Source organism: Eutrigla gurnardus, assembly GCF_963514095.1.
Source record: "Eutrigla gurnardus genome assembly, chromosome: 10".
Classification (NCBI taxonomy): Eukaryota; Metazoa; Chordata; class Actinopteri; order Perciformes; family Triglidae; genus Eutrigla; species Eutrigla gurnardus.
In genome coordinates this window covers 29,191,457-29,215,999 of record NC_139924.1, presented here as the reverse complement: position 1 = coordinate 29,215,999, position 24,543 = coordinate 29,191,457, and the positions used below count along the sequence as shown (strand labels likewise).

Here is a 24,543-nt window from a genome sequence, read left to right as displayed (position 1 = left end):
GTCAGACGGAGGACTGGGATCTGGTCTGGACCAGTGTGTGTGTGTGTGTGTGTGTCAGTGTGTATGATCAGCACCTTTACAGGCGCTGATCATCTGCAGCACCATCTCTGCAGCCCCTCGGTTGTGCAGACGGGACTGCTGGTACAGAAGTCTCTGCTTCTCCATCTCCTTGTCCTGGGGAGCAGAGCAGGAAGCACACGGCTGTAACCCTGACAACGGAGACTGCACTGCCCCCCGCACACTCACACACATTCACTCACTCACTCACTCACTCACTCACTCACTCACTCACTCACACAGACACAAACACACTAATGCATCACAAAAAAAGATGTTGGCTCAGGAGCTGGCTGCAGCAGAGCCCTTTATTAATATCCAAATTAATATCAATCCTCAACTGTATGTTCATATAAAATCAATACAAAGACACATACATGTGAATGATTTCTTTATAGTCTGTGGTCCAAACAACAAGGTCTCTGCTGTATTTATGTCTAGATGACCTTATATGGAGTGTTGATGGAGCAGCTACAATGTTAGCGTAGCCTAGCACCATCAACCAGACTCCATTCAGAAAACCAGCGTTTTAACAGTAGTTATCTTGTGGTCTTACAGACAGACCTAACAAAGCATGACTCAGCACTTTTTACTGATCACCATCATGATGGAGTTATTTCAGCATCCTTTTCATCTGGTTATTGATATTAAATCACAGATCAATACTTTATTCTGGTTCCTCCAGCTGTGGTAGACCAGCCCACGTGGGTCCTGCTGCATCCAGAGAATCCACCTCTGGATGATGTCATGATGATGTCATGAACCCAGACAGGTCCCAGAATTTGCTTTCCTTTTGGAGTGAATGCATCATAGAGATATAGGATACGGGACACACACACACACACACACACACACACACACACACACACACACACACACACACACACACACACACACACACACACACACACACACACACACACACACACACACACACACACACACACTCGTCCAAAGGAACACAATGTGTGTTAGTGAAGTAATCAGTGATTCTGACGTCTTCCAGAGGGCACACCACACATCTCACACATTCGTACGAGGAAGCATCAGCAGTCATCTGAGAAACACCACATGCACATCCTGCAGGGATGTCCTCATCTCTCATCAGGTTGTTTACCCACGATGCACCGCTTTAGCTCTGTACACCTGAGCTCAAATTAAGACAAATGCTTTCACTAGAATGGACCTGCTTCTAAAAAAACCTGTGTTAAAGTGGCAGCAGCAGGGCAGGGTAATGATCTTTCTCTCGACGTCTACAACGGCGTATCATGCTACTGTTCTCCTGAACTTAATAACATTTAAGGAGCAACAAGAGTGTGATGTCTCTCCAGGCATCATCATCAGTTTTACGGATTTGCCTTTTTGAGGGGCTTGACATCAAAGACTCAAAGACTCACCACGTGCACCTGGACGGGAGAACATATTTCATGGCATCGTATTCTAACCACACTCCAACATGCCCCCCCCCCCCCCCTCGTAGGCCTGACTGCTTATATGGAGCAACTCGTCTCACTTACAGAGACGTGTCCTTGTGATGCGTGGAGAGACTGGATGTGGTTCAGGGTGTGTGTGTCGGTGTGCGACTCAATGAGTGTGTGTGTGTGTCCGGCTGACAGGCTTTTACCGTCGTCCTCTGTGAGCACAGAGAGGGAGACTCGTTAACGTCGTCCCATTCAAAGTAAAGACAAACAAATGTGTTAGCTGGATTAGATGTGGGTTAGCGCTCAGGCGAGTCCGTGTGGGTGAACACAGTTAGCGGGTGAGTACGGGAGGGGGTGGGGGGTGAGGGGGTGAGGCAGGAAACGGGTGGTGCAAGCCTGGCAGAGACTGACCACAGTCACCGGAGAACCAGCTGCTGGTCTTGGAGGACAACATGACACATCAGCTTCATCAACGCTGACCATGAAAGCTGCATTCTCACCAGACCTGCTGTTGTGGTGATGAGGGCGGAGTGGGCGTGTCACTTAAACCTCCCATGTGATTTGAATGGCCAGTTGACTGCAGGCACACGAATGGGAGGATGCCAAGCTGGCTTTGGTGTGAACGCAGCCCAAAGGGATTTGCAGTGCATCATGGGTGCTGCCCTCCAGGAAAAGCCAGGGATCTCTATACGTCCAACATCACAGGGTCCAGACAAATCAATGAGTTCATCGTTTAGCGACGCCTAGCGACGCCTAGCAACGCCTAGCAACGCCTCAGTGGTTTGTTTGGACCCGGGTTTCATTTTGTTGTCTTTAGCTGCACCGTCTCTCTGCACTCAGTCATGCACTTTAGGGAATCACACAGAATTAAGGGCACAACATTGATCCGACTGGTGGGCGGAGTCCGGCAAAGGCATGCACAGGTCAGTCCACCAGAGCAGGACGAGCACGAGTGTGAGTGGACGAGAGGAAGACAGGAAGAGAAAAAGAGACGTGTTGTAGTGAGGGGGAGGGGGGGTGTGCCGAGTGTGATGTCATGGTGTGGTCACTCAATGCGTGGGGAGGTTGCTTCTCTGCTGACTCCCCCTGTCTCCCTTCCCCTGGTCCCCCCATACCATCTCTGTCTGTCGCACCTCAAAGGCTGGCTCCTCCCCCTCCTGTTCTCCCCCTTCGTCCTCCTCACCAATGTGGCAGCTCTGCAGAGAGACGACAGGAAGTCCAAGATCACATGACAGTTTCTATGGTTCATCATGAGAAGACAGTTCATCACACTGAAGTCTTACCTTTGCCATAATATCAGCATAAGACATGTAGAGATGGTCGACGTCCAGTTTGCTGTAAGGAGAGAACACATGACAGGGATCAGCGGGGCCGGCCGGGGAACGGGTCATACAGGGGGAAGCTAAACGCTCCTACGTCTTTTCTGTCAGAGCTGTGCGGCTGAAATGAAGAATCAGCTGATGAAGGGGGTCAGGCTTCGTCTCGGTCTCCTCCTCCTCCTCCTCCTCTTCCTCCAGGGCTTTCTGATGACCGGACACAACATGATTAGAAAAGCCTCCGTCCACTCTCAGGCTGTGTGAGCATAGAAGGGAGGACGGCTCACCGACAGGTCGTCGATCATCTTGTCCTCAAACGAGTAACCTTCGGTCTCCAGCCAGTTGCGTTTGTAGGCGTCCAGGAACATGTTGGTGGCCCGGTGCCTGTGAGGAGAACACAACGACTGCAGCAGGGTCCTAATCACCGTGGGTATTCATGGAGGACGGCTGGGATACTAACGCGGGGATGTTGTACAGCGGCGTCATCCTGAAACAGGCCACCACGGCCCGCCGGCGCTGCTTGGACAGCAGCTTGTGCCAAACCATCTTCTTGGACTTGAAGGGATGCTCCGTCTACCAACGAGAAGGAGATTCTGACGATGGCGCTGCCACGGCAACCAAGCCGGCGTGCTAACAGCGGAGCGTGTACTCACCACCTCGATGTGGTAAAGGACCGCAGACACCTCCTGGACCCGTTTGACCACCTTCTCAGGGTCCTCGGCATCTTCAGCCTTTCCAGCCATCTCCTTGTACAGAGACATCTGCCAGCGCATAGCCGGGTCCTCCACCTGGAACCACATGTTCTGTGTGAATGATCCTAAATCATACGGTCTCTGTCTACAGCTGATCTAAGGTTGACATGTTGAAAGCATTCGCAGGTCCACTCACCTTGCCTTGCAGGTGCAGGTTGTTGTGTAAGAACTCCCTCACCTCTTCATCCGTGTCTTTCTACAAAAAGGGAAGAAACCAAGATTCAGGGGACGTTCATGATTTGTTCAAGACGATCATCGATCAGACGTCAGCTGACAGTGTCCTCTATGAATCTAAATCACAGTGACAGCGTACCAGAGAGTATCTGATCTTGGCCAGGTTGATGAGCTCCTGGTCTGCAGGAGAACACATGTTGAGGCCGATAGGAAGCATCTTCTTCAAGGCTGCGACAATCAGGGAGGTCTGCACGGAGTAGCGATCCCCCCGCCTCTTCTTCTTGGTACGTTCCTGCTCCGAGCCTCCAGACTAAAGGAAGAAAGAAACCCTTCAGAGCGCTCCATCACTGGTGGAGGTACAAACCCTCACATGTCAAAAACATCTCCCCTGAGGACCAGGAAGACTTTAAATTCAACTACGTCTAACACAAGAAACAAGAACCAACTGCAAGGTAACATGTTTAGGCACAACATGTCACAGTCACACAATGCAGCCTCACTGTTAGTAGTGGACGGGGGGGCACTTCCTGTCCACGGCCCAGCACACAGAACAGACAGGAAGTTACGGGGCTCCGCTCTTCTCACGCCCTCCCGTCCTCCGGCCACCAGCGCTCATTACCGACTGTTGTCCTGACCTCACAGCGACCTCTCTGACCTCGCTGCAGAGAGGTCGCTGTGATGATCCGGCAAACAGGAGCTCACCACGGTAATGCCCGTCTGACAGCCGAGGAGAAGAGGGCTCCGGTTCATCTCAAGGCAACAGCATGAAATCAACATTTAAACATGATTTAACACGCGGATGGAGTCAATGAATTAGATGTGGGAGGAGTCCAGTTAGTAGATATGATGGAATGTGCCAGCGAGATGGTACGGCCCGTTTCTGTTTAACAATGATAACACTGAACAGAGAAGAGTCCCCCATCCGGGAGAAGAAACCAAGCGTCATGACATTTCAACAGGACAGCAGCTCCACAAGATCCCCGACACATCCGGAGGCAAACCGGATCAATCAAGACACGGAGGGGCGATGGCGCTCGGCCGCAGACTCCAGACCAGCTGGACCGCTAACCGGGCGCCATGACACCTCAGGCTTCTACAGCTACAGCAACACACACACACACACACACACACACACACACACACACACACACCTACCAGCTACAGCAAAGAGCTTTCATCAAGCAGCTCCAGCCCCGCCTCACACACACACACACACACACACATAGACAGACACACACACACACACACACACACACATAGACAGACACAGACACACACACATAGACAGACACAGACACACACAAACACACACACACACTCACATAGACAGACACACACACACACACACAAACACACACACACATAGACAGACACACACACACACACACACACACACACATAGACAGACACAGACACACACACATAGACAGACACAGACACACACAAACACACACACACACACACATAGACAGACACAGACACACACACACACACACACACACACACACACACCTACCAGCTACAGCAAAGAGCTTTCATCAAGCAGCTCCAGCCCCGCCTCACACACACACACACACACACACACATAGACAGACACACACACACACACACACACACACACATAGACAGACACACACACACACACACACACACACACACACATAGACAGACACAGACACACACACACACACATAGACAGACACACACACACACACACACACACATAGACAGACACACACTCACACAAACACACACACACACACTCACATAGACACACACACACACACACACACACATAGACACACACACACACACACACACACACACACACACACACACACACTCACATAGACAGACACACACACACACACACACACATAGACAGACACACACACACACACACACACACACACACACACACACACACACATAGACACACACACACACACACACACATAGACACACACACACAGAGCCATTCACACTCATAACTTAAATACGAGTCCATCCTCGGACCCTCCCTCGGTTTGTCACGATACTAGAATCTGAAATTACCAGGAAAATACTTGATACCACTTTTGATATCACGGGAGAAAATGAATCAAAAATGAATGAATCTAAAATAAAGATTAGAACCAATCAAACAACATCAATAACACTTTTTAAAAAGTTGTCTGACGTAGTGCAACAGAAGAGACACCAGGAAGAGAACTGTGTTTATAGATCATTATATTACATGGATTCAGCTACTAACCTGTTTATTTCTGTCTGGCTGTCTGTCTGTCTGTCTGTCTGCCTGTCTGTCTGTCTGTCTGCCTGTCTGTGTGTCTGTGTGTCTGTGTGTCTGTCTGCCTGTCTGTGTGTCTGCCTGTCTGCCTGTCTGTCTGCCTGTCTGTCTGCAGCGCTGCTCTGGGAAGTTACAGGTCAAAGAGGACACAGGACTGTTGACGGAACAGTATCGGTACTTCGGTATGGAATCTGATTTTGAGGATGATTTATATAATATATATTATTATGGATTATTTGTTATGAAGTATGGATGTTGAGACAACCCGAACCCTTCCAGCTGAATCTGCAGTAAGCACAATGATTTGTGGGTTCCTGGATGCTGTCGTGAGTTCCCTGCTGATGCCTTTCACCAGCTGTGTGTGTGTGTGTGAACACCGGGGTGTGTGTGTGTGTGTGTGTGTGTGTGTGTGTGAACATCGGGGTGTGTGTGTGTGTGTGTGTGTGTGTGTGTGTGTGTGTGTGTGTGTGTGTGAACATCGGGGTGTGTGTGTGTGTGTGTGTGTGTGTGTGTGTGTGTGTGTGTGTGTGTCTGAGCTGAAACAGTGTGAGGTGGATGGGAGAGCTTGATGAAAGCCTCCAGAAGTCAGGCTGCCATGCCATCATCAGCACAGCGCTCGTGCACAAACAGTCTAACCTCTCCGTCTCCGGCCTGGCGGCACGCCGTCCGCCACACGCCACACAGGGAGAAAACACAGTTAGCAACACTTACGTTGTCCTGGAGGATGTTACTGCTGACATTTCTACAACATGACTCATTTACTTCTTACCCATCAAGAGGAGAGAGAACAACAGGTGAGAATAGTCTTTGTGGCTTGGAATGGTGGCGTTAGTGAAATATGAATTATTAAGAGTTTAGTTTGTAATGTGTTACAGCTTCACGGTGGAAGACGGGAATGATTGTCCACTCTCACCTTGCTCATCTTGCTCTTACTGTCGGCCGTCAGGAAGGACATGTTGTTGATCTCATTCATCACCACAAAGTTCTGCTCCTCCCTCTTAAAGTTCTGCCGTAAACAACACAAAAACACATGTTAACGTGGGAAAGACACCACAGTCTATACATCTAAAGTTAAATAATAAAGAACAGATAATAACTAAACAGAAGGACTCACGTGGGATTTGGACCAGAAGATGAAGACCTCTCCCACCATCCTGAACAGCTCCTCTGCATCCGGGTCGGGACACGTCAACCACCTGGCCCTGCAGACAGTCAGCCGAGGTTAGCGCCTCAAACGCACCAATCAGACGACTGCTGGAGACGGAGGCTCATGTAATACCCTCAGCCAACCTGTTATTGTCCACGTAGCGGATGAGTAAGGGGTAGAGGGCGTACAGGTCCCGACACAGCACAGCAAACTCGTCCCGGATGGTCCCGTTCTCGCTGTCCACCTCCGTCTTGCCCTCCATGCGCAGCTGATCCTCCTCGGCCACCACCTTCCCCGAGCGCTTCTTCAGCTTCTCCATGGTGGGGATGAAGTGGGACTTCAGCATCTCTGGCATCGCCCTGCTGACGATGGGCTGGGCGAACACTGGACAGGAAGCACAACACAGTCAGCAAGTATGAGAGGAGCAAAGAGGCCTCAGAACATCAGGTCCAGGTCCAGGATTTATCTAGACCAGCTGACTGGAAGGATGGAGTCAACACATGAAGTTAGAAGCAGATTACAGCAGGACAGGAACCGCTCTGAGCTGGTCCTGGATCAGCAACCCAGGAACCGCTCTGAGCTGGTCCTGGATCAGCAACCCAGGAACCGCTCTGAGCTGGTTCTGGATCAGCAGAACTCCATTCAGAAAACCAGGAAAACAACAAAGAGGCTCTGATCAGAGACCAGATGTTGTGATAAAATGACTCAGCATCTTTTTTGTAATCCACCAACACATGATCCACCAGAGACCACGTGTTGGAGTCTGGTTTTACCGGGTTTTTCAGGACCCTGAAGTGGACTGAAAGGAAAATAGTTTTCTACCAGAGCTTTCTACCCTTACTGTGGGTCTTCCTGCTTTCAGCAGCTTTCCTTCATCAACTTCTCACAGAACTTCATCTGGATTTATGATCATTTAGTGGGTTTCTGTCTCCCTGCTGCAGTACCACTCTCCACCTGAACTGGTACTGATGGGGAAGTGGGGGCGCTGTTTTACAATAAATCTTATCATCCCTGTTTAATGTAAAATCTGGTTATTAATATGAAGTTAACTTTCAACATACACCGGATTACTGAACACCATGGACACTTCATGTGTCATGTGAAGGTCCATGTTCTGGTATCTAGCAGGGTTTCGTATCCAAGTCACTATTTTGGAGTCGTGACATCACCACTGGAGAAGCCACACTGACCTGCCAACCTCTTCATCCAGGAGGCCTCGTCGATCCCCAGGTTGTTCACCACGATCTTCATGATGCTGCCCAGCAGCTGGTTGAGCTGCTCCGAGGTGATGGAGGTGCAGAGCTGGCCCTCCTGCTCGGGGAAGTTCTCCGGGCCCCGCTCCCACCAGCGTGGCAGGTAGTTACACAGCATGGGCAGGGTGATCTCGATCACGTGGGGCATTTCTGTGTAGCGAGCCCCGGACTCAGCCAGGTCGTGGATCTCCTTCATCAGGACCTCCAGCTCCGGGATGTCAGGGCACAGCTCCTCCACCTGGCTGGGGAGACCCAGAACTGAGGAACGACGGGTCACATGACAAGGGAAGAAAGTGATAATGAATCCTCATCATTAGACAAATAAAATGTAAAGGTAATGTGCTGGTGGCGGAGAAGGAGAAGGCAAACCCACTGGTTCTCTCTCTGGGAGTCTTGGTGGTGTAAACAGTAAACATGTTGAACTCATTGAGCGCCGGCTCGAGGAACGCCACCGGCATGGCGGCCGCTAAGTGAGCCAAACACTCGCCGAGAGCTGGTCGCTGTCTGCACGCCAGAAAAACTCATGTCAAAGGCAACGCATCAGCAAGCTTTGGTTTCATGTTAAAGGCTAGTTTTCAGTTTTCCCTGTGAATTAAAGGTGAAACCGTCTTTTTAAATGAACAATAAACTCACTTCTCCACATGCGGCGTCTTCACTGTGCCCAGAGAGTAGATGCTGCACATGAGCCGGTAGCAGGATATCTGCAGGTCGTCCACTGAGGAGGAAGAGGAGATGATTAGCTGTTCGCTGTGAAGGGGGGGAGGGGGGGGGGGGACGTGTGACTCACACATGACATCATCTCCAAACTGGTGCTGGGCGATGTGGTCGAACAGGGAGGTGAGGACCGGGAGCAGAGCGTTGGTGGTGTAGTTGATGTTCTGAGAGACTCCTTTGACCTGCACACACACACACACACACACACACACACACACACACACACATCAGCCACAGGACGAACATGGACAACAACGCCGTGTCTCTGCGTCTCCCACCTGGTTTCGACTGGACACTTTGCCCAGTTTCAGATTCTCCACCATCTTCTCAATGTCGTCAGCAGCGCTCTCAAAGAACTGACGCAGCACGGCCTTCACGATCTCAGGGCCCGACTTCATCACAGTCCTGTGGAGGAGGACACACACATGTGATGAACATGTATCAATATGCCATTTCCTGTGTGTTCTTGCGTTGCCAGGCTTCGTTACCTGGCATCCAGCGAGCGTGAGAGGATGTGCAGACAGTTCACCACTGCACCTGCATCCGTTCCTGCAAACAGCACAGCGGAGATGTTTGTCAGAGCGGCCCCACCTTCCCTTTAAAACCTTTACTTTCACCATCACAGACACACATGGGCCACATGTTACTACACTGCTGTATTCTCAGTCTAAACTGTCGTGTACTCAGGAACCTTCCAGTGACCTCTGGTTACCACGTGGAACGACATTCAGGCTCAAACCCCTCCGTTATGAACACCACGTCGTCATGGTGACGTCACAACAGTGTCCAAGCTTTGAGTTCTTCAATCTTTTGCAACAAGTGAAGTGACCATATTTGGAGTGTGGAGGAGCGACGGGTGGATCTGATGAACACAAGCAGCAGCTGCACAGGTGAGGTTTACCTGGGGATTTGCCTTTTGTTTTCTGAAGAGCAACCACAGCAACGAATCAGACAATCACATGCACTTTGTGACATCATCGCCCTCTTCAAACTTCTGAGACAACGTCAACAAATAATGAGGTGGGTTGTGAGACTGGATACAAATAGAACTTTATGAACAAGAACACAACAAACATGCAGCCGGTGAGCCGCTGACGTCGGGGAAGCATGGTTTCCATGGCGACGACTGTTTCTGACCTGATCATGTGTTTTATACGACTGCCTCTCTTTGTGCATCCCCGTGTTGCACAATCACAATAAATGACCTTTGAACCCTTGAATAAGGTGGACATGAAATACAAGAGGATGTAACCTGAAAGTAAAACACTGTTCACGATGATCGCTCCCTTTCTTGCCTTTCAACATGAGCTCTACAGATTAGGCACTGATCAAGATGACTGAGGCATCTCCACAATGATGGTTTGCAGATCATTTATGGAATGAACAAGAAATCAAACAGAGCTGTATTAGATGAGGAGATCAGAAAGTATGAAAAATAAAAAGAATGAGATATCAAAAGTGAAAGAAAACAAAGCCAGGGATGGTGACGGGCAGAAGGACACCATGCAGACTCTTACCAAAGAGAGAGACTCTGTGCCTCACCAAAGCAGCCAACTTACAGAAGATACTGAGGTGGGAGGAGGAAGAGAAAAGGGAGAACGACAAGAAGGAACACAGAAAGCAAAAAGGGAGGTCAAGGAAATGGACTGGATATTGTGGAATAGGAGAGACAGAAGAGGGAGAGGACAGTCAATAAATCTCTCTTCTCAATAAGCTTTCACTGCACAGACCTTGCAATCATCTCCTTCTCCTTGTTGGAAGAATGTCCTCCACTTCCCAGGACTTTAGCTGGAGTGGACAGGAAGTAGAGGCAGTGGTTCTTGAAGTACTGGTTCACCAGCGGCAAGAGGATCTAGATGAAATATGAAACACAGACACTGATCATGTCCTCATCACGTCATTAAACAGGCTCCATTCATGTGAATCCCTCCAAAGCTTCACCTTGGCAAAGAACTTGATCTCCTGTTCGTGCGGCGACTTCTCCACCCGTCCACTGCTGACCACCGCCTCTGTTGGAATTCAAACAAAGTCAGCTCTCAGTCACACGCTGCAGAAACACGAGTGTCTGACCAAAGTACCGAGGTGGGCGATGAACTCCTGGGCGATGTCCATCCATTTGAGCAGCTTCTGGAGGAAACCGTAGGCAAAGCGCTTCTCAATGGACGAGATGTCCTGCTCCATGTCCTTCAGTCCTCTGAGGACGGAGAGAAGAGGTCAGGATGGAGAACATCACCTCTGTTAGGCAGCAGCTCTGCTGTCCCGGAAATAACTTCATCATAGTTTGATTAAGGTCTTCTTTATCACATAAACACATAATGTACAATACAAACCTTTTCTCAACTGTACTTTAAATTAAAGGAGTCATCACCTGGTTTTATACGTATCCAGCCCCCCTTGGATCGCTTTGGATCAATTCGTAAAACTTATTAGAAAAAAAAAAAAAAAATTTAATCAAACATTGAGCTTGTTCTGACCCTTTTTCGTACCGCGATTTTATCACGCGAGATTACGCGCGAGGTTTTGACTGGTCCGGATGTGCATTGTATAATATGTAATGAGGCGCGCGTTGATTCGCCGCAGGAAGGACAGAGCCGGGGGGGCTTGCCTGCATGCAGACTCCAAAACATAATGGCGGCGCTTCGGCGATTTCAGGTAGCGGACGGGGCGGGGTTGGGTGGTGAAAGAGGGGTGGGCTTATGCAAGTAGCCGCCACGGTGACGTCACCGAAGGCGCAGAATCAAAATCTCGTGCTTTAGGAATGCACACCCTTGTGTGCTATTCCTGTTCGGAAAAAGAGCAGAAGCGAAAAAACGGCGCCACTTTCAAACTCCAGCCTTTCAGGCAAGTTTCAACTGAGGTCAAACACAGATATGCATGTTTTAACAAGAGAAATTGCGATTTCCGGGTGATGACTCCTTTAAGCAACTTCTAACATGGAAAATATTCTAGAACTATTCTCTATCTATCTTATACTATTCCATGCAACATAATTCCTGTATAATGCAAAAACATGAATTCTCTCTCTTATTATGGATTGCTGTATTTTCTACAGTGAATGGTTCTACCAGGAACGATCCAACCATCAGGACACACTCGTCTCACCCTGTGATAACCCTGTGATTACCTGGTCACAGCGTATCCATTGAGCTGGAGGAACTTCAGCAGGTCCTGGGCCTTCTCCCTGTCTCTGGCCTTCTCCTTCGCCGTCAGGGTGTCATAAGGCACCAGCAAAGGATGGGTGCCGCCACCTGACAGAAATCATGATGTCAGGCTGCAAACAACCACTAAACGTCTCAGCTGAAGGTGCGATAGAAAGACTCGTTACCTTTACCCTGCAGCTCCAGCTTCTTCTTCCGGCCCCAGGTGTTGTGGTAGTTCTCAGCCAGCTGCTCGGCCATCGACTGCACCAAAGGGAAGAGCGTTAAAGAGTTAGAGAGTCAGACCGACAGACTTCCCGTCTCAGAGACAGGACGATACGTACCTGCAGCTCTCTGGACAGGCCCATGGCTGTGATGTCTATGGGCTGAGGGTTGTAGCCGTGGCTGGGATCATAAGTGGCCTGAAGACAGAAAACACAACGTTCAGAGACTTGGTTCTCCGTGGGAGGTTGAGGGACCCCGAGAGGACTCCAGGAGGTTTCCCCAAAAATGATAACAGCTTTCATTTCACCGTTGTCTCACCCATTTATTATCACAACAAGTAATCATTTTCACCCCTTTTATAAGACCTGGAGGGACAGTTTGATGTTCTCACATTATTCAAGTCTTCTTCCACACAATTGATCATATTAAATCATAGTGTAGGTATAGAAATAAAAGAACAGACATCACTATTTAAATCACTTTGGTAAGATATTTAGATATTTATTTCTCAATATACTGACTCTGAATCTACCCTTACATATTAAAATGTATGTTTTTTTTTATTCCTCTACCAAATCAAACAGTACTACTGCTGCCTTCAGTGCTCGTCAGAAGATCCCACCTTCACTGACAAGAACGTCACGTTCAAGTGCCTTGGTGCCGAGACGGCTGAAAAAATGGCATACGGTGTTGGGAAAAAACTTTTTTTTTTGCACTTTAGTCCAACAATACATATTATTAGTCCATATCAATTTAAAAAAATGATATAGCATCCATCACTGAAGCTGTCCTCTTCTCCACCACGTTGTACTTTGTTCTGGTCAAAAATAACCCAAAGTGTATGTAAATATATATATATATATATATATATATATATATATATATATATATATATGCATGAAATCATTGATCAGGGTAACCCCAGCTGGGTTGCTGGTTCTCCTGTCGCGTACCTGAGCAGTCTGGGAGATCTTGCGCGTGGCGGCCTTCTTCTCCACGTCCACCTCGCCGTCTCGGGCTTTGTCCAACGTCCACTCCCAGGCCAGCATGGCTTTGATGGACTCTTTGATGGGCCAACGGTAAATCTCCTTGTCCTGCAAACAGAGAGCCTTTAGAAAGGGAGCCAGGAAAGGAGGTCCAGAGGGCCTGCTGGGGTCAGAAGGTCGCGGGTTACCTTCTCAGAGAAGGTTTTGTACGGCCGCAGCATCGGATGACTCTTAGCGTTCTCGTCCAGCACCTCTCCGTAGGTCCAGTTGTTCTGGATCTGGAAGCAAAGCGCGGCTGAGATGATTATTACACAGTAATAACAGCTGGGCCTTTAGGATCTGATCCACACTCAGCATCACTGACCTTCTCAAAGGCCCATTTGTCGTGAGTGTGCTCTGCATACTTGTTGATGAAGGCGTCCAGCCGCTCCGGGATGATGGTGCTAGAACAGATCCGGCTTATATTAAATACACAGCGTTCACTATTATATTACTATCATTATATATCTTCTACTTCCCTGTCAGTGCTGAGGTCACATGACACCTCGCACCTCTCCTGTTTCTCATTTGTCTTTAGATTTCTTTATCGAAAAGTAAGTGATTACAACATTAATGTGTTTTTATTGTGTTATATTTATGATATTATTAGATAACTTTTTTTATTTCAAACACAGAAAGTGTTTAACATTTTGAAATGACAGGAATACTCTAATAATATAATAATAATGTTTGAATACGACCTCATAGAAGAGACGATGATGCACCAGCCCCCCCCCCCCCCCCCCCCCCATTAGCTCTCACTTGGTGGTCTCCACCGGTTTGGGGTCAAAGTTGCCCTCGGCGTCCACGGAGGCTTTCTTCTCCATGTGAGACGAGTAGCTGGCGTCCACGTAGTCCGGCGGGATGGCGCCCGCGATGGCACAGAGGCAGGGCATGGCGATCTTGAACAGCTCCGCGTCGTATTTCTAGAGTTTGGGGAGGTGACATCAGAAAGGTCACGTTTGATGAATGACACCAGCTTTTAAAAGCTGTGGAATCATCCGGGTTAAACGCCGACTCTCACCTTGTGAGCCAAAGACTCAAAGATTCCCCAGAAGAGTTTACGAGAGAGATGAAGCTCCTCCTCCGAGGTCACGCCGAAGTTTGCCCACCCGTTAGGGAGGCAGTAGTACTTCCAGCAGCGCTCGTAGTGATTGGTCAACAGCTGGAAGCATCAACCACACGTACACAGATGGAGTTGCTTTTTTATTTATATTCTACTTCATAAAAACGTCCCGTTGTAATAAAATGCAATAAACTGTAAACATATGAGTCAGACCTTGAGAGGCATCTTAGCATATTCGTTGAGGATGGGCACGTCGAACACCAGCCGTCTGAGCAGATGCTGCAGCATGGAGGGCCGGAGGTACCTGAGGGGTCAGAGGTCAGACCACTGCATGAGAACAACTGTCTTCTCATCATCACGAGGGTTCAGTACTGATCCATCACCCTGCCGAAAATATCTCTATACTGAAATTATGTAAGAATCTAAAACATCAGAAAAAGTAGTAGAATTATAGATGACAGAACATGAAAGTCAACATGAGTTTTCCAATTCATCAAAAATGTAAAATGTTAAATAGTATAAATTATGTGATTGCAATATCAATGTGACTTTTTGTAAAACAGCGCCCCCACTGCCCCATCAGTACCAGTTCAGGTGGAGAGTGGTACTGCAGCAGGGAGACAGAAACCCACTAAATGATCATAAATCCAGATGAAGTTCTGTGAGAAGTTGATGAAGGAAAGCTGCTGAAAGCAGGAAGACCCACAGTAAGGGTAGAAAGCTCTGGTTGAAAACTCTTTTCCTTTCAGTCCACTTCAGGGTCCTGAAAAACCCGGTAAAACTAAACTCCAACATGTGGTCTCTGGTGGATCATGTGTTGATGGATTACAGGAGACGCTTGGACAGATTCAGAACATCTGGATATGGAGCTCTGCTGATCCAGGACCAGCTCAGAGTGGTTCCTGTCCTGCTTTAATCTGCTTCTAACTTCATGTGTTGACTCCATCCTTCTGGTCTAGATAAATCCTGGACCTGGACCTGTTCAGACCTCTAGCAGAGCCGCTGGACTCTTATTATACACTGTCAGGCTGAGAGCAGCCTTCTCAGAAGCACAGATGTAATTCAGTCTGAACCCTTAAAAGTCACCCGTTATAATTAGAAGCACTCATGTTCCTAAATAGAGAGACGGGATGAGCACTGACTTGCAGAGCGACATGAGGCACTCCTCGATGACGTCCCTCTGGGCCTTGGTGAGGGCTCGGCCCCGGGACAGCCGGTAGATGGTGTGGAGCATGGAGTCGATCATGATGGCCCGGTGGTCCGTCCCGGCAAACAGCGGCGCACACTTGGTGAGCAGAGGCAGCACGGCCGAACACAGGTAGCGGTTCAGGGCCAGGGCCATTTCTGTGGTACTGAAGGAGGCCTGGAGGCAGAGAGACAGGCTCAGGGTCCTCCACCTTCTCCAAGTCACATTCAAGGTGCATTTCCATGCTTTTCCAGCCCCTTCCAGCTGTGGTAAACTCCATATTTGTACCAATCCAATGGTCAGTATTCAGTCTACTTATTCTGTCACTTGTTCATCACATTAAATGAGATGTTATTGTCCTCTAAACAACCAACATGATGTTTGGAGACAGCTTTTTACAGAAGGACCACAAATGAAAGGAAAACTAATTCCACTAACAGATCCACAGAAATATAATCACCAACTATTTTCATCATCTGTTCATCATCAAAAGGCATTTTTCATAAAGAAATGTCAGAAAATGCTGTTTTCAGTCCCTCAGATATGGAGATCTTTTTTTCTCTGTTCTATCATAGATGTCATCACATACAACACACATTTCAAGACCTTTAGTCTAAATACAAGCACTTTTCAAACCTGGAAACCCTACACTCGAATTCAAGTGTTTTCCAGGATTTCCAGCACCTGTGCCAACCCTGCAGACAGACAGACCGCCTGAGGACAGACAGACAGGTCGTTTCTTACCGTGTCCAGAGAGGCTGCAGCTCTCATGTCCGGCAGGAAGCCGACCTCCAGCACGTGAAGCAGGAAGTCCTGGTTTTCGATCCCGTACACCCTGTCCAGGAACAGCACCATGGAGGCCTTGTGGTCCGGCACGAAGCTGGCCGACATCTTGGGCTCCATGATCGCACCGTCGGCTGTCGGACGGGAGAAATCACAGATGCAGGATGATGCCAGAACATGCCCACGTACTGAACACTCTCCCAGCGAGGAACTGACCTTTGCCGTAGGCGGGAATCTGCACCGGTAAGCTAATGACTCCCACCAGGTCCTCGATGGGCACCAGAGACCTCAGGATGGCCCTGATCCTCAGAGCCTCCCCTTTGCCTGCTTGGATCAGCTGGAAAACACGAACACGGAGGAGAAACCGTGAGAGCTGAGTTCAGACATCTGCAGGCGTAAAGGAGAATCAATATTGGTGAAACGGCGTTTGTGCTCACGTGCATCTCGGGGGCGCAGCGACCCAGCAGGTCGATGAGCGCCGAGTAGAAGGACATGATGGCGTTGCCCAGATGGACCCGGTTCTCCTCCTGCTGCTCCTCACCGCCAAACCTGCATTCATTTATAGATCCTCAGAGTTCAACGTGAACTTTATAGTGATGGAACCAGAAGAATCGACTTTTACACGTAGATTGATTGTCAGCAATCGGTCCTCAAGCAGCTTTAAAAGTGGGATCTTTCCTTTTTAAATCAGCTGTGTGGAGGATCTGAGTGATGCCGACGTGGATTTAGAAAAGAGACTCATAATAAATCTGTGGGAAATGAGCTGATCAATATTTAAAAAACTGTTAAAGTGTCAAATTAGAGAACAGAGTTTGGTGGCAGCTGCTTCCATCACTTACATGAAGCGGCGGTCCTTTTTCACCGTGGGTCCGTCCCTCGCCGGATCCTCGGAGATCTTGATGGCCTCCTCCATGGCGGCCAGCAGACCGTTCCCGCCCTCGCCCCTCAGGGCGGGGCCGAAGCACTCGGGCCGCCGGATCAGCAGACGCACCACCACGTTGGCGTTCTCCTCCACGCTCTCTCCTGATAGGAGTAGACAAAACTCCAGGTTCCTCCACCTTCTCCAAAGACAAACTCAAGTACTTTCCAAGCATTTCAAGGTGCATCTCCATGCTTTTCCAGCCCCTTCCAGCTGTGGTAAACTCCATATTTGTACCAATCCAATGGTCAGTATTCAGTCTACTTATTATGTCACTTGTTCATCACATTAAATGAGATGTTATTGTCCTCTAAACAACCAACATGATGTTTGGAGACAGCTTTTTACAGAAGGACCACAAATGAAAGGAAAACTAATTCCACTAACAGATCCACAGAAATATAATCACCAACTATTTTCATCATCTGTTCATCATCAAAAGGCATTTTTCATAAAGAAATGTCAGGAAATGCTGTTTTCAGTCATTCAAGTGTTTTCAAGGATTTCCAGCCCCCATAAGAACCCTGAGACTATGAAGTGGTGGACGGAGGCTGCTGACCGTTAACGAAGACGGCGAAGCGGAGGAAGTCCAGGTATCTCTCTCCGCCACACGGGTTCCAGCTGATGTCGGGGTAGCCCTTGGACAGCAGCATTGGACACATCTGCAGCCCGCAGCCCGCCAGGTACGTCACCACCTGCATCACAGAGAGACGGTCAGACCACCACGTCCACTCACACACTCGTCCTTCTGGTCTCTGGGATCGTCTCAGACCATTTCCAGGTCCTGCTCCTGCAGAGCCAACGCCAGCTCGTTGTTGTCGATGCAAGAAGCTGCCGCCACGTCCAGAGGTGTCGAGCCGCGCATCCCTGCAAACGGAAAAAACACACACACAGTTCTTTAAACATGCTGAAGGCAGATCAATGGGTGAGACAGGTGGCCGACACCCACCCAAGCCGATGCCGCTGTTCTGCAGCAGGTAGCTCAGGTGGTCGAACATGGAGCGCTGGTTCTGCCGGCTGATGCGACAGAAGTAACACAGGAAGCGGCAGCAGTTGGTCACCATCTGGGGGAAGCGGATCTCCTGGAGGGAGGAAGGAAGCAAGCGTCAGTCTACCGTGGGCCGCTCGGTGTGAAGAAGAGGTGAATGAAGTCATGTGGTTACCTTGGAGTCTCCTCCTCCCCCCAACACGTTGACCATCACCTCCATGACGGTCTCGTGCATGCCCAGAGCCCTCATCAGGTTGGGGTGCTGGTAGAACACCTTGTTGTTCATGATGTTCCTGGAAGAAGAACAGAACCCAATCAATATCACGCGTCACATATTCATTACAACTACAGATTAAGATTAGTGTTGATTGTCCATTAATTAAAAATGTAAAATAAAGTCTTAATAAAAAAATGACATGTTTGCAGTAATCTGATGTCTCGATACTTGAGTTGTGATGTGATTTCTTTGAAAGTTAACTTCATATTTACAACCAGATTAAACAGCATTTAATAACAATGTTTTTGTAAAACAGCGCCCCCACTGGCCCATCAGTGCCAGTTCAGGTGGAGAGTGGTACTGCAGCCGGGAGAAAGAGAGGCTTCCAGAACAAAAACACCCAAAATGATAATAAATCCAGATGAAGTTCTGTGAGAAGTTGGTGAGGGAAAGCTGCTAAAAGCAGGAAGACCCACAGTAAGGGTAGAAAGCTCTGGTTGAGGACCGGTGTCGTGACCCCCACACTGACCCGATGCTCTGGATCATGAGCCGCTCCTCTTCTGGGCCCATCTGGACGATGAGCAGAGAGCGGATCTGGCCCAAACACTCCAGCAGGTCCATAGTGTCCTGGACGGACACGGCGTTGATGGCGTAGGCTTTGGGCAGCGCTCGGATCAGCTCGCCGAGGCCGTCGTACTGCCGGTGGAGCAGGCTGAACATGAGACGCACCAGCTCCGGGTTCTGGATGAAGGACTCCTGGGCCCAGTGGATCATGGTGTGGGAGATCAGCTCCTGGAGGGTGCCTGAGTGGAGCGGACACACAGAGAGGTCTGCAGTTTAATATCACGCCTGACATTGTCATGGATTCATAAAAGCTCATTTCTGATCTTACTGGGTTTGGTCTCCTCCTCCATCTCCGGCTTCTCTTCCTCCTCCTTCTTCCGCAAGCTCTTGATCTTATCGACGAGACTGACGAGTCGGCCCCTCAGGGAGGAGTCCACCTCCTCCTCCTCGGCCTCTTCCTCGATATGAATACCTGCAAGAGAGAAAGTGGGAACTCAGAAAAACAGTAATCATGATATTCACACATGTGGGACCTCTGGAGAACTTCTCACCGCAGTGGAGCAGGAGGTCGTTGTGGAACTCAGCCAGAGTGTCGCGCACCGCCTCAGGAACCGGACTGGACTCATCCTCCGGACTGTGCTTGAAGTTGGTCAGCAGAAGAACCTGAAAGACCGGCAGACAAATCCATCAGCAGATCTGGTCTCTTTGCTTTCATTTACATTTCCAGGGTTCTCCAAGCGATACAGGATCTACTTCTCTGGAGGTCAGGGATCTGAATCAAATGGAAACCACATCCCACCCTCGTGGTTGTGGTCCCCGAGTACCTGGTCATGCGGCGGCGAGCGGAACTCGCGGGTCTTGCGTGCCGTCTCGGCGGCCGACATGGTAAAGGCTCTCATCAGCTGGTTGTAGCGGACACGCTGGTTCTTCTGGATGTCGTTGACGAACTGGTCCGAGTAGGCCACGATGCCCTCCACGCGGTGCCGCAGCTCGCAGTCGCAGAAGTACTGCAGCAGGGTGCACATCTGGGAGGGGAAGACTCAGATATGAAGACGTGAACCTGTTGATGCGTACGGTGAAATATTAATCATATATAAAACATAACCACCTGCAGTTTGACCGACTCCGGAAGCTTCATCTGCAGTAACCCCTCCTCCAGACCCTCCTCCTCCTCCTCTTTAGCTTCGGCTTCCACTGCCTCTTTCTCCTCCTCCGCCTTCTCTCCATCCACCTTCCCTCCGCTGGCCCCGCCCTCCTCCTCCTTCTCCTCTTCCTCCTCTCCCTCCTCCTTCGGCTCAGCTTCATCCTCCTTGTGCTTTCCTCCTTCTAAAACTTTCAGCTCCTCCTCCTCGTCCCCAACGCCTTCGTCCTCCAGCTCCTCCTCCTCCTCCTCTTCCTTTCCTTCTTCGCTTTCTCCCTGAGCAGCTCCGCCCTCCTCAGCCTTCTCCTCCTCCCCCTCCTCCTCTTCGTCCTTCCCACTGAACACGTTGGGGTCGATCATCTTGAGGATGTGCTTGGTGTCCTCGTCGTTGAAGATGCCCATCATGAGCAGCGTGCTGATCAGCTTCAGGATGGGGACGAAGTGGAACTCCACGCTGCCCCCTACTGGATCCCTCATGGCCTGGCTGCCGTCCAGCACGGCCTCCGTCAGCATGCTGATGGCCCTGGTCTTCAGCTCCTGCAGCGGGAACACCGGACTCAGCGTGTACAGGTCGGGGTCGGTGCCCACGAAGTTGATGGAGGAGAAATGCAGTTTGGGCCGTAAGCAGGTGGTGAGGCCGACGCCGGGGAGGGAGTGGGCCTTCTTAGTGTCGGGGTACAGGTGGATGCTGAGCGTCTCCACGGACATGGGCACGATGAACTCCCGGTTGGTGCCGAGCCGCGCCCGCTTGGCCGACTCCAGGTGGATGCTGATGAGCAGGTCGTAGTAGCCGCTGCGCAGCGGTCCGGGCAGGTAGGTGTTCTCGCTGGCGTAGAACAGCTGCGACTCGTCCACGTGGCTGCAGAGGGCGTGGGCCACCCGGTTGTTGCCGAGGGCGCACACGGCGCAGTAGAGCATGAGGGTGTGGTAGTGGAACTTCATCAGGTCCTGGCGCTCCGACAGCTCCAGGATGTCGATACACCTGAGACGGAAGGGCAGACCCAAAGGTGTCAGGTGACCCGCGGATCAGAATCCTGAATGAAACACTACAACAACTACAAATAAAAGCTCTCTGTGTGAATATTACAAAGTCACAATCAAGCACTTTCCAAGCATTTCCAGGTGCATCTCCATGCTTTTCCAGCACCTTCCAGCTGTGGTAAACTAAATATAATCACCAACTATTTTCATCATCTGTTCATCATCAAAAGGCATTTTTCATAAAGAAATGTCAGAAAATGCTGTTTTCAGTCCCTCAGATATGGAGCTCTTCTTTTCTCTGTTCTATCATAGATGTCATCACATACAACACACATTTCAAGACCTTTATTCTACATCCAAGCACTTTTCAAACCTTGAAAACACCACACTAAAATTCCCTGTTATTATACTTAACTTTACCTCGGACCCCTGCTGGGCTCCGTACACCATAAAGGCAGGCCTGTCCATCAGGATCAGACCTGTTAATAACCTGTTAATAACCTGCTAATAACCCGCTAATAACCTGCTAATAACCCCTCACCCTCTGACCTGTTCTCCTCCGGGATGTGCAGCGCCATCATGATGAGCGGCTCGGTGCACTCCACCATCCAGCCCAGCCGCTCGCTCACTTTGCCCACCTCCGGTTTGAGGAAGTGGTTGGGCATGCGGCTCCAGATGACCGGGGTCAGCATCTGGACGTCCAGCCTGGGGGGGCACTGGGGGACCGGGTTCTTACGATCGCTGCGGAACATGGCCGCCGAGATGGGCATGATGTTCTGGGGAGGAAGAAGGAGTGAGAGGGGGAGGAGGAGGTGTAGAGGAAGAAAGGTACAAACCGCATATGTATGACTTCGATCTGTGAGTTCCTCACCTTGAGTTTGCCCAGCTCTAGCTGCACCATGTTCTGATTGGACGGCTGGACGAAGACGGCGGGGAACAGCTTGGTGTTGGGCTCCACCTGAAAGGACACGCCTCCGTGTGACGGAACTCATTTGAAGACAAACTCAGATAAAGCCACCGCCTTCACTCCGGCGCCGTTCCTCACCTGGTAGAAGGTGTTGATCTCCTTCCCGTTGGCCATGAAGGTCATGAGACCTGTTGCCAGGTCGACCAAGCAGCCAATCACCATGTCCTCCTGGCTGAAGCGGGTCTGCTGATTGCTGACCAGGTCGCCTCCCCACACCATATAGCAGTTACTGTGCTTCATACTGCAGAAACACAGAGATGCAACTCATCTCAATCTACTTTCAGCTGGCAGTTACTACGTTAAATACGTGATCGACAGCAACAACAACACGACAGGGAAAAATGAAGGAAGGACTGGAGCTCCTGATCTTTATCTTCAGAGTCAGAATGGATGCAGACAAAAAGGTTAAGGATTTCATCACATTTTGTCCAGTTAAAATCCAACAGAAGAAACAGACGTGTTATTTTTGCATAATGAATTGTGAAAAGAAGGGGACCGAGCATTGAACCTTGAAGGACACCACAAGATATGAAAGACAGCTTTAAGCTCCAGCTTCACGACTACTGTTGCTTAGTCTGATAGTCAGGAATGTAAATTTGAAATTTTCCCGCCACTAGGAGGCTACTTTGCCAGGAGAAGAGTGTGCAGCACAAACCCTTGCACCAGGGGTCTGATCCCGGGGGTCCAGCACTGGGGTTTGTAATGCCTCAACCTGAGTAGTGTGGTGGTTTCTGATCACAAACATTACACCTTAAACTTGGACTAAATACATAGCACACAGTCTGTACGTGTCATTAAAATGTGGGAAAGCCTCACCTGTCATGGATGTTGCCTTTGTCGTCGCCCACGGTGACGGTGACGCTGCGCACCTTAGAGAGGTCGAAGGTCGGATCGTACTGGTGGTAGTCCGGAGTGACCCAGCCGACCCAGACATCCGAGGGCTCCTGGCCAGCGAAGATTCTCAAGGAATAATAATACTGGAAACACAGGAGATCAACATGAGCTAGAGGAACATTTTAAAGTGTAAATGTTAGAATATGGTGATGATCTCACAGTGGTGGTGTTCAGGATGATGTCAGGGTCATCTCTGTCATCAGGAACCACATCCTCCATCAGACGTGGCACCGTCGGGGGGGCGGGGGCAGACGAGAGAGGAGTCATGGCGGCCTTCTTGGCCTTGAAGAAGAATCTGACGTGCACAAAGACAACACATATATTGAGACGTCGTGACCTCGAGGCTGAAGGAAACTACTTCCCGCTCCGCTAAATTAAATGATGCTTGATTTTTATTTAATTTTATATGCTGTTTTAAACTTAGAAAACTAACCCTTTCTTCTTTCCCTTCTCCGACACCGTGTCCTTCTCATTCTCCATGGAGATCTCCTTCAGGACGGACGGCTCCTTCTTCTCGTCCTCCTGGTCCTTGTGGCCGGCGGACTTCTTCAGGACTTCAAACTCCGAGTCGGGCTCCACCACCACCACCTCCTCCTCGGGGATGGTGAGGGCCCGGGTCAGAGGGGTCGTGCCCGCTGTGATCTTGAAGGTCTCGTGGAACTGGACGGGCATGCTGAGCCTGAGGAACATCATGTCAGTGTTGGCATTCTGCGAGCCGAAGGTCTTGTGGGTCAGCTTCAGACACGGGGCGCTGTCCACGGTCCCGTCTACACGGGAGACCTGCAGAGACCACATGGTGAAATAAACAAATGATCTCCGGCTTCATGTCACACGCAGACGCAAGTCTTTACCTCGATGTGGTTGTGGTCGGTGGGGACCGGCACAAACTGGGGCAGACTCTTACTGAACCACATGGTGATGTCCCGCTTCATGTTGATGGCGAAGGGTTCAAACCCCTCCTGCAGGCCACAGATGGCAAAGTAGCGCAGGCTGCTGACGTTCTGGCCCAGGTTGATCCTCCCGACCTGGGACAGGCCCAGGGCACAAACGGGGATAAACCCTGAGGGGTAGAGACCACATCAGTCAGCAGTCGGAGGGGAACGTCTGCTGATATGATTTATCAGAGGAACCATTATGACTCCTACCTTCGCCGATCTCTATGTCTTTGAAGGCCATCTCGGAGCCCGAGTCGCTGATCAACATCTCTCCGTTGAGGGTGAACATGATGTTCATCTCCGTCAGGTCGATCATGCAGCCGACGACGTCGCCGGAGAGCCACTGGCGCCCGAAGGGCTCGTTGCCAACGTGCCACCGTTGAGCCTGTGAAGG

The 24,543-nt window shown here is 49.9% G+C and overlaps 1 protein-coding gene across 13 annotated transcripts in view; it reads right to left on the bottom strand.

Moving 5' to 3' along the window:
• Window positions 1–24,543, bottom strand: part of ryr1b (ryanodine receptor 1b (skeletal)) — a 72,225-nt gene that overhangs the window by 22,928 nt on the left and 24,754 nt on the right. For 5 of the 13 annotated variants that reach the window (XM_084019748.1, XM_084019752.1, XM_084019741.1 and 2 more), the window contains exons 26-79: window positions 24,360–24,534; window positions 24,066–24,274; window positions 23,648–23,994; window positions 23,374–23,509; window positions 23,137–23,297; window positions 22,399–22,561; window positions 22,225–22,311; window positions 21,903–22,129; window positions 20,340–21,354; window positions 20,056–20,256; window positions 19,783–19,894; window positions 19,560–19,703; window positions 19,197–19,470; window positions 18,626–18,743; window positions 18,412–18,544; window positions 18,235–18,329; window positions 18,022–18,157; window positions 17,383–17,566; window positions 16,981–17,092; window positions 16,760–16,880; window positions 16,505–16,677; window positions 15,717–15,937; window positions 14,788–14,878; window positions 14,533–14,673; window positions 14,271–14,434; window positions 13,834–13,912; window positions 13,658–13,747; window positions 13,437–13,577; window positions 12,603–12,680; window positions 12,447–12,522; window positions 12,246–12,369; window positions 11,200–11,315; window positions 11,063–11,130; window positions 10,852–10,973; window positions 10,639–10,688; window positions 9,610–9,670; window positions 9,400–9,526; window positions 9,195–9,303; window positions 9,041–9,122; window positions 8,781–8,911; window positions 8,345–8,665; window positions 7,298–7,538; window positions 7,122–7,209; window positions 6,921–7,013; window positions 6,644–6,658; window positions 3,860–4,030; window positions 3,683–3,742; window positions 3,448–3,582; window positions 3,255–3,367; window positions 3,082–3,178; window positions 2,895–3,001; window positions 2,762–2,813; window positions 2,594–2,674; window positions 75–174 (exon numbers count right to left, since the gene is read on the bottom strand). In XM_084019748.1, the coding sequence (XP_083875874.1) occupies window positions 75–174; window positions 2,594–2,674; window positions 2,762–2,813; window positions 2,895–3,001; window positions 3,082–3,178; window positions 3,255–3,367; window positions 3,448–3,582; window positions 3,683–3,742; window positions 3,860–4,030; window positions 6,644–6,658; window positions 6,921–7,013; window positions 7,122–7,209; window positions 7,298–7,538; window positions 8,345–8,665; window positions 8,781–8,911; window positions 9,041–9,122; window positions 9,195–9,303; window positions 9,400–9,526; window positions 9,610–9,670; window positions 10,639–10,688; window positions 10,852–10,973; window positions 11,063–11,130; window positions 11,200–11,315; window positions 12,246–12,369; window positions 12,447–12,522; window positions 12,603–12,680; window positions 13,437–13,577; window positions 13,658–13,747; window positions 13,834–13,912; window positions 14,271–14,434; window positions 14,533–14,673; window positions 14,788–14,878; window positions 15,717–15,937; window positions 16,505–16,677; window positions 16,760–16,880; window positions 16,981–17,092; window positions 17,383–17,566; window positions 18,022–18,157; window positions 18,235–18,329; window positions 18,412–18,544; window positions 18,626–18,743; window positions 19,197–19,470; window positions 19,560–19,703; window positions 19,783–19,894; window positions 20,056–20,256; window positions 20,340–21,354; window positions 21,903–22,129; window positions 22,225–22,311; window positions 22,399–22,561; window positions 23,137–23,297; window positions 23,374–23,509; window positions 23,648–23,994; window positions 24,066–24,274; window positions 24,360–24,534 (8,068 nt within the window). The remainder of the gene's footprint in view (window positions 1–74; window positions 175–2,593; window positions 2,675–2,761; window positions 2,814–2,894; window positions 3,002–3,081; window positions 3,179–3,254; window positions 3,368–3,447; window positions 3,583–3,682; window positions 3,743–3,859; window positions 4,031–6,643; window positions 6,659–6,920; window positions 7,014–7,121; window positions 7,210–7,297; window positions 7,539–8,344; window positions 8,666–8,780; window positions 8,912–9,040; window positions 9,123–9,194; window positions 9,304–9,399; window positions 9,527–9,609; window positions 9,671–10,638; window positions 10,689–10,851; window positions 10,974–11,062; window positions 11,131–11,199; window positions 11,316–12,245; window positions 12,370–12,446; window positions 12,523–12,602; window positions 12,681–13,436; window positions 13,578–13,657; window positions 13,748–13,833; window positions 13,913–14,270; window positions 14,435–14,532; window positions 14,674–14,787; window positions 14,879–15,716; window positions 15,938–16,504; window positions 16,678–16,759; window positions 16,881–16,980; window positions 17,093–17,382; window positions 17,567–18,021; window positions 18,158–18,234; window positions 18,330–18,411; window positions 18,545–18,625; window positions 18,744–19,196; window positions 19,471–19,559; window positions 19,704–19,782; window positions 19,895–20,055; window positions 20,257–20,339; window positions 21,355–21,902; window positions 22,130–22,224; window positions 22,312–22,398; window positions 22,562–23,136; window positions 23,298–23,373; window positions 23,510–23,647; window positions 23,995–24,065; window positions 24,275–24,359; window positions 24,535–24,543) is intronic. The other 8 variants (XM_084019751.1, XM_084019747.1, XM_084019742.1 and 5 more) reach the window with 3 other exon arrangements.